Source organism: Podarcis filfolensis (assembly GCF_964270895.1).
Source record: "Podarcis filfolensis genome assembly, chromosome: 2".
Classification (NCBI taxonomy): domain Eukaryota; kingdom Metazoa; phylum Chordata; class Lepidosauria; order Squamata; family Lacertidae; genus Podarcis; species Podarcis filfolensis.
In genome coordinates, this window is record NC_139605.1 from 29,438,234 (window position 1) to 29,452,081 (window position 13,848).

General features: G+C 46.5%; 1 protein-coding gene across 1 annotated transcript; it reads left to right on the top strand.

Moving 5' to 3' along the window:
- The first annotated feature begins 4,657 nt into the window (after nt 1-4,657).
- GPR27 (G protein-coupled receptor 27) lies at nt 4,658-7,490 on the top strand. Its single transcript, XM_083599935.1, has one exon. The coding sequence runs from the start codon at nt 5,455-5,457 to the stop codon at nt 6,604-6,606; it is 1,152 nt and encodes a 383-aa protein (XP_083456061.1). The 5' UTR covers nt 4,658-5,454; the 3' UTR covers nt 6,607-7,490.
- Nucleotides 7,491-13,848: the final 6,358 nt, after the last annotated feature.

Here is a 13,848-nt window from a genome sequence, read left to right on the forward strand (position 1 = left end):
ATTGAGTGCAGTGCCTTAACAATTCCCAACTGACATCTGAGCAGCCTTCTTGCAAAGTCACCACAGCTGACAAAAGTGTGGCTCATGATAGGGCATTTGTAGTTTCCTCGTGATTTGGCTCCATCATATGCTGAACCAGAACCACCGCCTTAGCTGCTTTTCCCTCAGACAACCTTTGTGGGAGCTGTTGCCTGGCAACCACCAGCAAGGAAAGACTTGCCTTCATTGTGGGCTGAGTGAATTCTAGCTTCTCAGCCCCCTTTCCTTGGGTTCTGCTGCTTAGAAGGTGGAGGCAAGTCAACATAAAGGAAGGCCAACAATATAGACAGCAAATGCCACTTGGATAATCCTGTCACATGTTTGTTTCTGATACCAGATGTGTGTGTGTGTGTGTGTGTGTGTGTGTGTGTGTGTTTTAAGTTGATTTGAGACCCTCTTGGGACTATAAAGTGAGGTGCAAGTATTCTAAATAAATAAATAGCATCCTAGCCCATAGCATATCTACTTCTCTCAGCCTTCCTAGCACCATCCATTACATCTCAGTAACACAACCCAGCACTTAAAGGCTCCTCTGTGGAACTGTAGTTCAGTCAGTGTGAGTGCCAGGCTATTATGCATTTTGATACATATATTTCATTCTGGGCCCAATATCTGAGTCTTCTTGGCAAACAGCATGGTCTCACTTTGTGACACATTTGGATTTCTTAACAGGCAATAGGAACAACACTGCTTGCACAGACCTTGTTCAAAGGATCTGCAGCATTGCTTTGCCATCAAAATTCCTTACCTGGGAGGCTATTGTCTCTGTTTTCCAGATAGGGAACTTAAGGCTAAGCGATGGTGCTTTACTGCCAGCAAACTGGGGCTTTCTTGACTGCATGCACTTTGAACTCAGGCCTCCCAGTTACAGCCTTAACAACACACCATCCAATGGGACCACAATAGTTTCTCCTACACTGTTTATATCACTGCTGTTAGCTACCTTCTCAAATATATTGCTGCTGACTTCACAGGGAGCCTTTGGGTGAATAATTCTTCAGCCTAGAGAGATGGTGTCCATGTACTCTCTATAAAAATGTGTGAAATGTCTCAAAAGCTGCACAAACACTAACCAACCCATTGGCAATGTACTGCATGCAGATGAGAAACCTAGCAAGTCAAACCAGCTTGTACGTGCTAGTGGTAAGCAAAACCCCCAAATTCAATTATCTCTTATTTTGCTACCAGGGCAATGTCAAAAGCTGCAAAGGGAACAAAGCCATGGGTCAATGAAACCTATTTAGGATACATGACAAATTAGCCTAAATTGCCCTGGATGAGTCTTCAGGCTGCAGTCTGAGTCAGTTATGTAAAATATAACCGTTTCATGGCGTCATATCACATTTGCCGTGGTGTAAAGTGAAGGAGACTTTGGCCTTCTGGCATACAAAAAACAGTGTTGGAACTGAGGAACAGGCAGAATGATCTACTGAATTGAGCACAGCTTTTAGTACCTTTTTATTTTCATAACAATAATTTTTATCTACCGGTATTTAAAATTGTTTTATCTCATGTTCAGGACTGAGTAAATATGAACTGTTCATTTACTATTCAGTAAGTCCTCTCCCAAATACCCTTTTCAGAAGCTGGTTTGGAGAAATAATAGACTCTGATTTGGAGAAAACGCACACACACACAGAAAATATTATATATCTCATAACCCTTCACTACAAAAGTCTCTAAGCGGCTTACAAAGATACAATATAAAAATAAATCAGTTAGAAATACAAAATCAAATTTCAATCAAAATGCCTGCTGCAATAAAAATCTTCAATAGGTACTGGACGTTCAGCAGGGAGCTGTCTGACCTCAGCTGGAAGGAAGTCCCACAAAACTTGTTTGTTATTTGTTTGCCATTTTTGTGCCTAACGGTATCTAGTGCTGTCAGGGCTGAATTATTGGGCAGAGGTCCAAAGAGAGCCAGCAGAATTAGCAGCAGGGCTGGCTTACCACATTTTAAAAGTAATGTACATTGCCATTTAAAGCAGGCTTCACTAACCTGGTGACTTCCAGCTGTTTTGGACTACAACTCCCATCAGCCCTGGCCAGCATGGGAGCTGCAGTCCAAAATATCTTGAGGGAACCAGGTTGGGCAAGACTGATGATCTAAAGACTCTGCCCCCTGTAAGCAGACAGTCTCAGATGACCAAAGTACATCACTGATGGCAACCAAGGAGCCTTAACAAGATCCCATTAAAACAGTGGTTCTCAACCTGTGGGTCCCCAGATGTTGTTGGACTACAACTCCCATCACCCCTGAGCTCTGGCCTTGCTAGGTAGGGGTGATGGGAGTTGTAGTTCAACGACATCTGGGGACCCACAGGTTGAGAAAGGCTGCATTAAAACATCAGCCACTGTATAATGGTTTGAATCTGTCAAGCAGCTGAAATGGTCATCGGAGGGTCTCCAAAATCAGTCTTAACACCACTCAGCACAGCAGCAGGTGGCTCTTTGGCTACCTTAATCCCAGCCCATTCTGGAACATAGGAAGCAAGCGACTACTGCTCAGAGTGCATCCGTATTGTGTACACTGGCTGGCAACTGCTATCTGAGGAATCTTTCTGAGCCTTGGACCTTTCGTGTCCCAGAGCATTGTGTGCTCTCTCATGGAGGTAAAAACCAGCGCTTTCCATTGTACCTGAAAACCAACACTGTAGCTCACTGAATATATGTGCAATATGGTCATACTGGTAAATGCCTGTCAACGATCAAAACCAGCCAGCTCTTCTTAGTGAAATAAATGTGCAGTCCTACAGAAATAACCTGCAACTGTTAAAATCTGGCCCTGTAAATTACTTTGCATATAGCCCCATTCCATATTATGCTGAGAGGCCTATAATCTGCCATCAGCTGTGTGCCACTGCCTTCAATTGCGCTGACTGCAGACTGGTCAAAATGCCAAGGCATTAATCTGGGGATTAGTGAGCATTAGGTGAGGGGTCATTTCCCCCTCTTTTAGCTGCAAAAGGAAACATTTTTACCTCTGTCCCTGAGAACATGGGTCATGAATCCTGCCTTTTAAACAGGGGCCAAGAGGAGCAAGCCAAGGCATGAGAATATGGGGCTCCGGCAATTCCGTTTTCACACGCTAAAGCAGGGATTTACGGTGACCATCAGGAATTTGAGATCCTGGCTGAATGTCAGGCTCATCATGTCAAAAGCTGCTGCGTACATGGATATCGGGCTCTGGCTGCTGAGATTTCTGAAGCCTCTGCCCTTCTCTAAAGAGGCAGAGAAGGCTGGAGGGGATCCCAAACAACCCGTTTATCTCAGCTTATCATCTCTTCTAGAGGGGCTAATTATGCCTAGGGGTTGAGAGGGAGAGAAACAGGGATGATTAAACCTTGAAAAGAGAGAGACAAGATAAACAAGGAGTGACAAACAGAGACAGGCAGCCAGCTGTTCTTGCTTCCCTGGGTGTTTGCCTTCTCTACCGACCTCCAGGGGAGTTTCCGACTTCTGATGTTGGAGCCTGCCTTCACAGGGCTGTTTTTGACATCATGATGGATGGAACACATACCCAGGTGCTAAATTTGCCAACCAGGTAGAGCGTGCATGCTTAGGCCATTCTCTTTCGTAGATTTTTTAAAAATAAATTTTATTTTCAATGCAGAATTACAACAAAAATTACATTGAATCCAAAATGAAACTATACAAAGAAGAAATCTCTTTCGTAGATTTTGATTGCTGGCAATAGGGAGGAATGTTGAGATGAAGGTAAGAGATATTTCGGCAGAGAATGTGGGGAATGGGGCCCATGAAGTATTTGTTCACGCCAAAGCCACTGCATACACACCATCCTTTTAGGACACATTTAAAGCGCCTCCTCGCCTCTCCTTAGGAAAAGAATCATGGGAACTGTAGTTTAAGAGTGCTGGGAATTGTAGTCTCCAGGATTCTTGTGGGCAGGGAAACACGCTTGAAACACACAGTGGGTACACAGCCAACCCCTCCCAAGGGTTCTAGGTAACGCCAAGATTGCAGGTTCGATCCCCGTACAGGATAGTTGGATATTCCTGCATTGTAAGGGGTTGGACTATAGGATCTCAAGGGTCGCTTCCAACTCTTAAAATTCTATGATTTTACGAATTCTGATGGGCGAGAACTTCCTATCATCGTGGGGCCCAGCCCTGGTGTTCAATGGTCACACAGCCAGTCTAGAACTCAGGTGTCTTTTAATTTTAATTTTGCTTCTCTACCGCAGGTCTTGTGGCTCGCCTAGCAGTGTTACCAGTCATCTGGGCCAATTAGCTCCGGATCTGTCAGGATGCTCACGGACGGCGGATGATTGTGGCAGCAGCAGCAACAACAGGACTGCTGAATGGCCATTGTTCCCCCATCTGCTGCTGAGAAACCCTCCCCGCCCCGCAGGCGCCGATGCCTCTGAGCGCTTTGGCTGGTCCTTAGAGGGAGAGGCAGAGGAGAGGCAGCTGCCGCCGCCTGCGGCTTGCCTCTGCCTCCGCGCTCCCCTCCACCTCTCCTTCCCCGCCCCTCCATCTCTCTGCCTTCCTCTTTGCGCAGGCTCAGCCTGCGCCCCCTACTACCCCACCCCACCCCTGAACCTGATCTCCGGCAGCAGCAGCGGCAGCAGCAGCCTCCCCGCCGGAAGCGCGGGCCTAGCCAATACCTGCCCTCGATCGCGAGCCGCGGCCCCCTGCGCGCGTCGTGGCGGCGCGCTCGCCCTTCCCCTCGGCGCTGCCGCTGGCTGGGAAGACGGCGGTGGTGGTGATGGCGCGGAGGAGAAAGTGGCCGAGGGAAGCCCGGCCTCCGCTGCGAAAGCCGTGCGGTAGGAGTCGGTAGAGAGCGAGCGAGCGAGAGACGAGGAAGCAGACAATAGGAGGAGGGCGGCGGGCAACAAAAGGCGCGATGCTGGCAGGGCGGCAGCGGCAGCGCGCCCCAGGCCGGGGAAAGGGGACCCTCGTCGGTGCCAGCCTTTCCTCCTCCTCCTCCTCCTGCTGCTGCTGCTACTGCTTCCTGCCGGGGTCGCCCGCTGCATCCCTCCCGGGAGCCTTTTAAAGTTGGATGGCGACGGCGATGGCCGTCCCCTAACGAGCCAGGAGCCGATCGCGATGCTGGCGGAGACGGAGGCGGCGTCGGCTCGGCGGAGCTGAGCGCAGCGGCGCGCGGGAATGGGCTGCGCCCGGCGGCGCCCGCACAGCTCGAGGTGGCCGCTGCTGGGGGGCGAGGCGCGGGGGAGCGAGCGGGGAGGAGGAGGACGATGCCGCCCTCGCGGAGAGGAGCAGATCGGGCGGCGGTAGGCGAAGAAGGCAGCTGGTCTCGGAGGCGGGAGAGCCCGGCGGGGCGAGGCGGCGCCGCCGCTAGCTGCCCTTGAGGAGAAGTCCCGTCTGCTCGCTCCTTCCGCAGCGTTTGTGCCTCAGGGTCGGCGGGGAGGTGGGCGATCCTCAGCCTCGCTCCATGGCGAACGCCAGCGAGTTTGCAAGCAGCAGCAGCAGCCCGCACTTGCCCGGCCCCGGCGGCCTACTCAGCGCCTCGGGCCTCAAGCTGACCACGCTGGGCTTGATCCTGTGCCTCAGCCTGGCGGGCAACGGGCTCTTCGCGTGGCTCATCCTCAAGGAGCGGCCCCTGCACCGCGCGCCCTACTACCTGCTGCTGGACCTGTGCCTGGCCGACGGGCTGCGCTCGCTGGCCTGCTTCCCCTTCGTCATGCTGTCGGTGCACAGCGGCGCGGGCGCCTGGCCGCACGGCGCGCTCAGCTGCAAGGTGCTGGCCTTCCTGGCCGTGCTCTTCTGCTTCCACGCAGCCTTCCTGCTCTTCTGCGTGGGCGTGACGCGCTACATGGCCATCGCGCACCACCGCTTCTACGCCAAGCGCATGACGGGCTGGACCTGCCTGGCGGTGGTGTGCATGGTGTGGACCCTTTCCATGGCCATGGCCTTCCCGCCCGTCTTCGACGTGGGCACCTATAAGTTCATCCGCGAAGAAGAGCAGTGCATCTTCGAGCACCGCTACGTCAAGGCCAACGACACGCTGGGCTTCATGCTCATGCTCGCCACCGTCGTCGCCGCCACCCACCTGGTGTACGTCAAGCTCCTCTTCTTCATCCACAGCCACCGCAAGATGAAGCCCGCTCAGTTGGTGCCGGCCATTAGCCAGAACTGGACTTTCCACGGGCCCGGGGCCACCGGCCAGGCGGCAGCGAACTGGACCGCTGGCTTTGGCCGGGGTCCCACTCCTCCCACTTTGGTGGGCATCCGGCAGAACACCACCCATAGCCAGATCAAGAGGCTGCTGGTCTTGGAGGAGTTCAAAACGGAGAAGAGGATCTGCAAGATGTTCTACATGATCACCCTTCTCTTCCTGCTTCTCTGGTCCCCCTACATTGTGGCCTGTTACCTGCGCGTCTTCATCAAGGCTAGCGCCATCCCCCAAGTCTACTTGACCACTTCTGTCTGGATGACCTTTGCCCAGGCAGGGGTCAACCCCATCCTGTGCTTCATTTTCAACAAGGAGCTCAGAGTCTGTTTCAGAGCTCATTTCCTCTGCTGCCAAAGCATACAAAATACTCAAGGCACCATTCTGTGTGATCTGAAGAATTTTGGGATGTAGTTTTATCTTTCCAATTGAAAATAGTACTCTCTATGCGCTTTTTTTTTTTTTTTGGTATATGCACTTGAGAAATTGTTATCTAAGGAGACACCTTGACTTTTCCCCACACCCTTAGGTTTTAAGATATTTATTTATTTATGTGTTAGGGGGATTTGGGGGGGGGGAGGAAATCGGGGAAGTAACACAGGGCTCCAACTTTCTTGGCTGCTTCTAACATTTCTACAAATGATTCTGACATGGATAAAAAGGCCATAATTTTGTGTTGTTTTTTTTAAGACCCTACTGGTTTTGATAAAGGCTAAGCGATTTTATTCATGTAAGATTTGATAAAAGGCCAAGATGAAATTTTATACTAAAGTGTTATTTTTGATGACCTCAAAATATTGTATTACAGTGTTTGTTTTTAAAGGGTGACCAAGAAGGAGAAACTGTACTGTGTTTAGAAGTCGTTCCTTGCTGGGGAGCTTTTGGATTAATTTTTATTTCAGTACTTAAAGCAGTGAATTTATAACTTTGCCTGAAATAGAGAAACGTGAGATGCTACCCTAACCTACATCTTAACCTTACTCAATTTATTAGGTCGTTTCCTATTGACCTGAAGAGAATTAGGTTCACTTGCTTTGACGTAGACTAACTTACATTTTCTTGTTGCACTGTTCCTTTCATAGTATTTCAGAACCCCTTTGGTGGGGCGGGGGGAGAGGAAATGATAATTTTAAAAAGCAAATTGATTACATATCAACTTTAAAAAAACTGTCAATATCAGGTTTTTAAAATCACACTGACTTTCATACTTTATTGGCTTTTTAAAATGTTATCTACAAATACTGGATAATACTTGTACATCTTGACTGTTTTAATAAAAACACTGTTCAATTCTCGTACATCAAATGTTTATGCTTTGGTTTCTACTCTTGTTTTGGCATGGCTTGCCTACAGCCTATGCTACAGGAAGAAAATAATAATTATATATGGGTGCATTTCTGTGGTTCCTGGCCGGATTGTCCCAGGACTATAGGACAGGTTGGATCAATTCCTCTGATTTGGGAGACAACATGGAAGAGGGAGATCTGGTGTGGTGCCTCCCTCTCAGATGTGCCAGCTCAACTGAATCTCTGACTTAACTGAGGTTGGCGTTGTGGCACTAGTATGTCCAGTGAGGGAAAATTTCAGGGCCATTCTGCACAGCAGTTTGGCTCCAAAGCCCTTCTGGATCCTCAGCATCCCCAAGTGTGTGTGTGTGGGGGGGGGGATTTGAGCATTTCCCTGTATGTGTAAATTTCTCTGTCTGTTGCTTCCAATGGGAAGAAAAACCTGGGAAATGGGCAGGTTTTTTTAATAAGGCGGCAGAAGCAGATCCCCTACCCTCGACTTTGCACTGTGATTTGTTCTTAGACCCTGGTTTCGCGGGTAGCGGTGTGGTCTAAACCACTGAGCCGATCGGAAGGTTGGCGGTTCGAATCCCTGCGATGGGGTGAGCTCCCATTGCTCGGTCCCGGCTCCTGCCAACTTAGCAGTTCGAAAGCACCTCAAAGTGCAAGTAGATAAATAGGTACCACTCTGGTAGGAAGGTAAACAACGTTTCCATGTGCTGCTTTGGTTTCACCAGAAGCGGCTTAGTCATTCTGGCCACGTGACCCGGAAAAACGGCTCCCTTGGCCAATAAAGCGAGATGAGTGCCGCGACCCCAGAGTCGTTTGTGACTGGACAATTGTCAGGGGTCCTTATCCCAGTTCTATGCATCCTAAAAAGGACTGCACGTTTCTAAATAATAGTAATAGTAATAATAATAATAATAATAATTCTAAGTTCATGCTAATTTATAGGCCTAAATAGAACTACTCTTCCCCTCCCCCACATCTGTTAAAACAAATGTCTATTTCTAAATGGCTCCTCATCTGTTAATGTCAGAAGAGTCTCTAGATAATTTGTGTATCACTAATTTTAGTAGACAAAGCAGTTCCTGCACATAATTGCTTATCTGCCTTGCACGGTAATACCAGATATCATTTTTAAATTATTAATGTTCTAGGTTTTTTTTAAAAAAACTGCAGATTATGTGGTAAACAGTTTCTAAAAATATCACTAAGCTAACTGTTAACTACTGTAACTACTTTTGCTGAGCTTACTTTTTGGAAATACAGGAACAGTGTGCACCATGAGATTCGTTTTTTAAAAAACGAATGAGCTTAGTGGTATAGCAGAAGTTAACATTTTAATGTAGTTCAATAAGAAGGCGAGCAAAGAAGAACTGAATGCTATCTCAGCAGCCATCATATTAATTGCAGAGAGAGAACTTGACATGAAGGTGTGGAAAGTTCACTCTCTTCAGGGCAACCCATCCGAGAGGGAAAGATGCTTTGGTCAGATTTTGACAGTTGTGGGAAAGAGGAACTTTGGGAGGTGTGGATTTCTAGGCAGCTTGTGGGGCCCTAGTCATCTGACCCTGTGGGGAGAGAGGGGAAGTAAAGTACACTAGTGGCCAAAATTGTGGAAAGCTGCATATCAACCTAAGCAAGTTGTGTTTTCTTTTTCTGGTTATTTGGCTATAACTCTTGCTAGAATACAGATAATTGAACAAACTTCATTGCAATACATTCTCCACTGAATTATCTTTCCATTGATATATAATCTTATGGTATTACTCCAAAAAAAGGTGGTGTTATGAGCCATCAAACCTCGGAAATACACTTTCCCCAAAAGGTTTCCACAATTTTGGCCACTAGTGTATACACCCAGAAGATAAAGAGGAACATAGACATCCAGAAGGAGCTGACAGGAGAGAGAGAGAGAAAGAGAAGGAGTGAAACCGAGATTTATTGTTCTAGCAATCCGTTTTGATGTATTGGGTTGTCTATATGTTCGTATCTACAGTACTGTTATACAGGTGTGTTATTGAACTGTTTTACAGCCTTGTGGGAAATCTACTGCCTCATGAAATGGTTAAAAGACGGGATATTATTATTTATTAAATTCCTACACTGCCTTTCATCTGAAAAATACAGGGACGTGGGTGGCGCTGTGGGTTAAACCACAGAGCCTAGGGCTTGCCAATCGGAAGGTTGACGTCTCGAATCCCCATAACAGGGTGAACTCCCATTGTTCAATCCCAGCTTCCGCCAACCTAGCAGTTTGAAAGCACGTCAAAGTGCAAGTAGATAAATAGGTACCACTCCGGCGGGAAGGTAAACGGCGTTTCCGTGTGCTGCTCTGGTTCGCCAGAAGCGGCTTAGTCATGCTGGCCACATGACCCGGAAGCTGTATGCCGGCTCCCTCGGCCAATAAAGCGAGATGAGCGCCGCAACCCCAGAGTCGTTTGTGACTGGACTTAATGGTCAGGGGTCCCTTTACCTTTTTAAAGGTATGTAAGGAAGGTGCCAGGTGAGTGCCCCTGGGGAGAGGATTCCACAAATGGGTAGCTGCTGCAGAAAAGGCCTGTTCCTGTGTTGCCTCCAGACTTCTCGTGGAAGGGGCACATGAAGAAGGGCCTCAGATGACAATTGCAGGGTCTGGGACGGTTCATATGGGGAGAGGCAGCCCTTGAGGTATAGCGGTCCTTAGCCGATACAAAGAAAACTCTCTTTTGTTTAGTTATGGCCTTCAATATTTGGGATTTGGTTGTGCCATCTACCTGTGGGAGTTGCAATTTTGTTTCCTCCCCCCCCCTTGCAACTGTGTGCACTACATTTGATGCTGAACTTCTAATTTTTGGGAAAGGGTACCTCTTCCTTGGACAATATTAGCAGCGGCCACAGAGAAGAGGGTTTGTCACTTCAGCAAAAGCTTATCATTTGTGAGAGAAAGGGTGGAAATCACGATCCTTCCTAGCTAGAAAAAGAAAGATTTGAGGCTTGGAGGCATGATTCTTTGTGACAGTCAGAGAAAGTGGAGTGATTTAGTAGAGTATTACTTCGCTCCATCAAAATGTTGAGTTTGTTCCTGCCTGTCACCCAAGCTCTAGAAGAAGGATGATGGGAAGGAAGTTGCTGAGCAGTACCACTGGCGCAAGTAAATGAAAGGCACAGTTTGCTGGTATTAGGTTTTGCAGTCTACTACAATAGTTTCCAAGCTGGGTGTGGTGGTTGCCGTTCTTATAGCCCCCTTGTAAGCAATTAGTTGTTATTGGGTTTTTTTGGGGGGGGTCATTTTTAAACAGGCACAAGGAAAGATGTGCCAGCACTTCTTCCTTGTAAACATGGTCTTCTTGGCAGATGATGTCGCCTCTACTTTCTGGTGCCCCCTTATCTGCACCTCTGTTATAGATTGCAACCTATGGCCAACAAATCCAGTATTGTCTATAGGCAGCAGCTATTGAGGGTCTTTGGCTCAGGTTTTCCATCACCTGCTATCTGACAGCACTTTTAATTAGGGCAGGTTGGCCAAGGGGCCTCCAGGTAAATCAGGTTTGTTTCCCTTATTTCCTCTCAGACTGTGAGTAGGTGGGCATTGTTAAAATAGAGAAAAAAGGAATGCAGAATAATGAAGTACTTGCTTCCATTAAAACAATGTTTCTGCCAATACATCCATGAAATGTAAATTGCTCCATAAAGAACGCCCTGTCATACCTCCTAAATAGATCATCTGCATACATCCATACAAAATATAGTCCCTGTGTGTGCTTTCATAGGTTGAAGTTGAACCTTTGCTTCTTGTCAACCCAGCCAGATAGGTGGGTATTATTATTATTATTATTATTATTATTATTATTATTATTATTTATTACAAGCAAAATAACTTCTCAAAAACAGACACCACTAACTGCTGGCCTCTGTAGTTCATAAGAATCAGAATACAGAATATAAAATCTTCTCATGTCCTTTTCATTGTCCTGCCAATTTTTGTGATACTAACAACTCCTCCTGGGAAACATGTTCCTTTTTGTCAAGGCCGCTTACTTTATACTAGAGACGTCTTGTTTAAAAGATGGTTTAAGTGAAGGTATTCTTAGCTGTTACTTCTGGGGTTTCCCCCCAAAGCACTCACCTGTGCAGCATGCACATATTTAAAAATGTGCACATGTGTGTGTGCATAAAAGCAAGCTACAAGCATTTGAATGTGGTCCTATTTGGAACAATATACACATCACTATGTCTTACTATGCTGAGACGGCTAATTAGTCAGACGTCCCTTGATGAGGCACACTGGGGACATATCCTACAATGAAGAATTCTGTCTTTCTAGCCAAGCTGAGAGGATGATTGAATAGCCAAACCTGATTGTTATATACCTGCTGCTTCTGTAAGGACACACTCCGGTGAAAACATTGGTAAGCTAGAAAGGTATGTCAATTGAGCATTTGTCACGGCAGGTGCAAGATTTAAAAGGAATTAATGGGGCCGCTTCCTATGTGCAGCTTCATTCTGTCGAAGCCCCATTTTAAAGCTCATGTATGTGATAGGAAATAAACAAGGAAAGGGTAACAAATGCAGTACATTATTCAGTCATCAAAGTTGCAAAAGATGGAGATTTAAAATAAACACTAACCCAATTCACATTTGATAACTCTGGGGTTCTCAACATGGTGCCCATGGGCTCTACAGTGTCCTCAGTTACCCCCTTGGCTCCTTGCCAAGGGCCCTACCTAATCCACCTCTCCCATATGAGGGTTTGGGGCTCTTAGGGGGGTGGTTCAGTTACAGAGGTTGCTTGGGTTTTGGGGCGGGAAAAATTCCCTACTTTTTTGTCTGCTTTGGTTTTGGGGGAGATGTTCTGCCTGTTTTTGGAAGTGGGGTTTGACTGTGAAATTGGTTTTTGTGGGGCCCACAGCAGTTTCTTGGATTTCCAAATGGGTCACCAGGCAACAAAATGCTTGAGGACCGCTACGTCAACTATTTAGCTGCAAGGAGAAAAGGAAAACGTTTCAAAATGGTATTATAGTATGAATCGAAACATCATGGCTTTAAAATGGGAAAATGCAGTTCATGTTCTTTCCAAGCATCCTATACAGTGGTACCTCGGGTTACAGATGCTTCAGGTTACAGACTCCGCTAACCCAGAAATAGTACCTCGGGTTAAGAACTTTGCTTCAGGATGAGAACAGAAATCGCGCGGTGGTGGCACGGTGGCAGCGGGAGGCCCCATTAGCTGTTCTCAGGTTAAGAACAGTTTTAGGTTAAGAACGGACCTCCAGAACGAATTAAGTTCTTAACCCGAGGTACCACTGTATAATGAATATATGCCCACATTATGGACTGTGGTTGATTCATTAGCAAATCTCACTGCCACCCATTGTTTGAACGATTTACCTTGAGCTAGGGGCAGAGTGAAAAGCTTAGCCATTGTGTATCTTCTGCTAATACTGGGCATTGCTCAAAAGGGACAAAGGCTAAAACTCCCTTGTGAAGGTAATGGAGGTGTAAAGATGTTATGGAAGAATTCTAATTAGTGGTGATTCCCTGTGGCAGTTGCCACACTGATGGATCTTTGAGCAGATTTCTAGACAGAGCAGATCTAGGTTTCCTCAAGCTATAAGAGAGCAAAGATTAGGATTGCAGCTTTGATGTTTTGTTGGCCCCAACTATAGAATTTAATGAAGATTGGGAGTTCTCCTTTCTTCTAGATCTGGCTTGCCATAAGTATATACTGCTGTAAAGGTTGTTTCATGTTTTTTTAAAATGTTGTCTGGGTTTATGTTTTACATGAACTTACATACGTGTGTGCAGCAAATGTAAGTTTTTAATTGTGAATCTGCAAATATGTTTTCCACAGCTGAGGAGCCACACATGAAGTGGCCTCATTTTGTGGTGCTGTTTTCTCATTTGTTCCTAATTAGCAGGCAGTTCTGGCAGCAAGGTCAATACATTCTTTTTGATACTTTCAGTTGATGAGTTCTATGGGTCAATGAAGACCTGATAGTCAAGTGCCAATGGCTGTGTGAAAAATAGCTTGCTGGTTAATGAAAGGCAGCTTTAGTTCTGGCAAAATTTGACCTACGTGAAATAATGCACATAGCTAAATTCTTCTCATAGCTCCATGAATCGAAAACAAATTTATTGCTGTTCCACTTTAGAAGGTTTATTGTAGACTGGTGCTTCTGGGTTTCTTCACATAATACTGAAAACAACATACATCTCAGAAGCCGAAGAAAGACCTCACTGGGTTGCATTACATTATTACATAAATCTACACATTTTGGCAAGGGGAGGGGGAAGTTAAGCAGAGAACTAAATAAGGATCTACTAAATGGGTATATTTGGGGAACACATTTCCAGAGTGACTCATATAGACAATACATGGGAACAT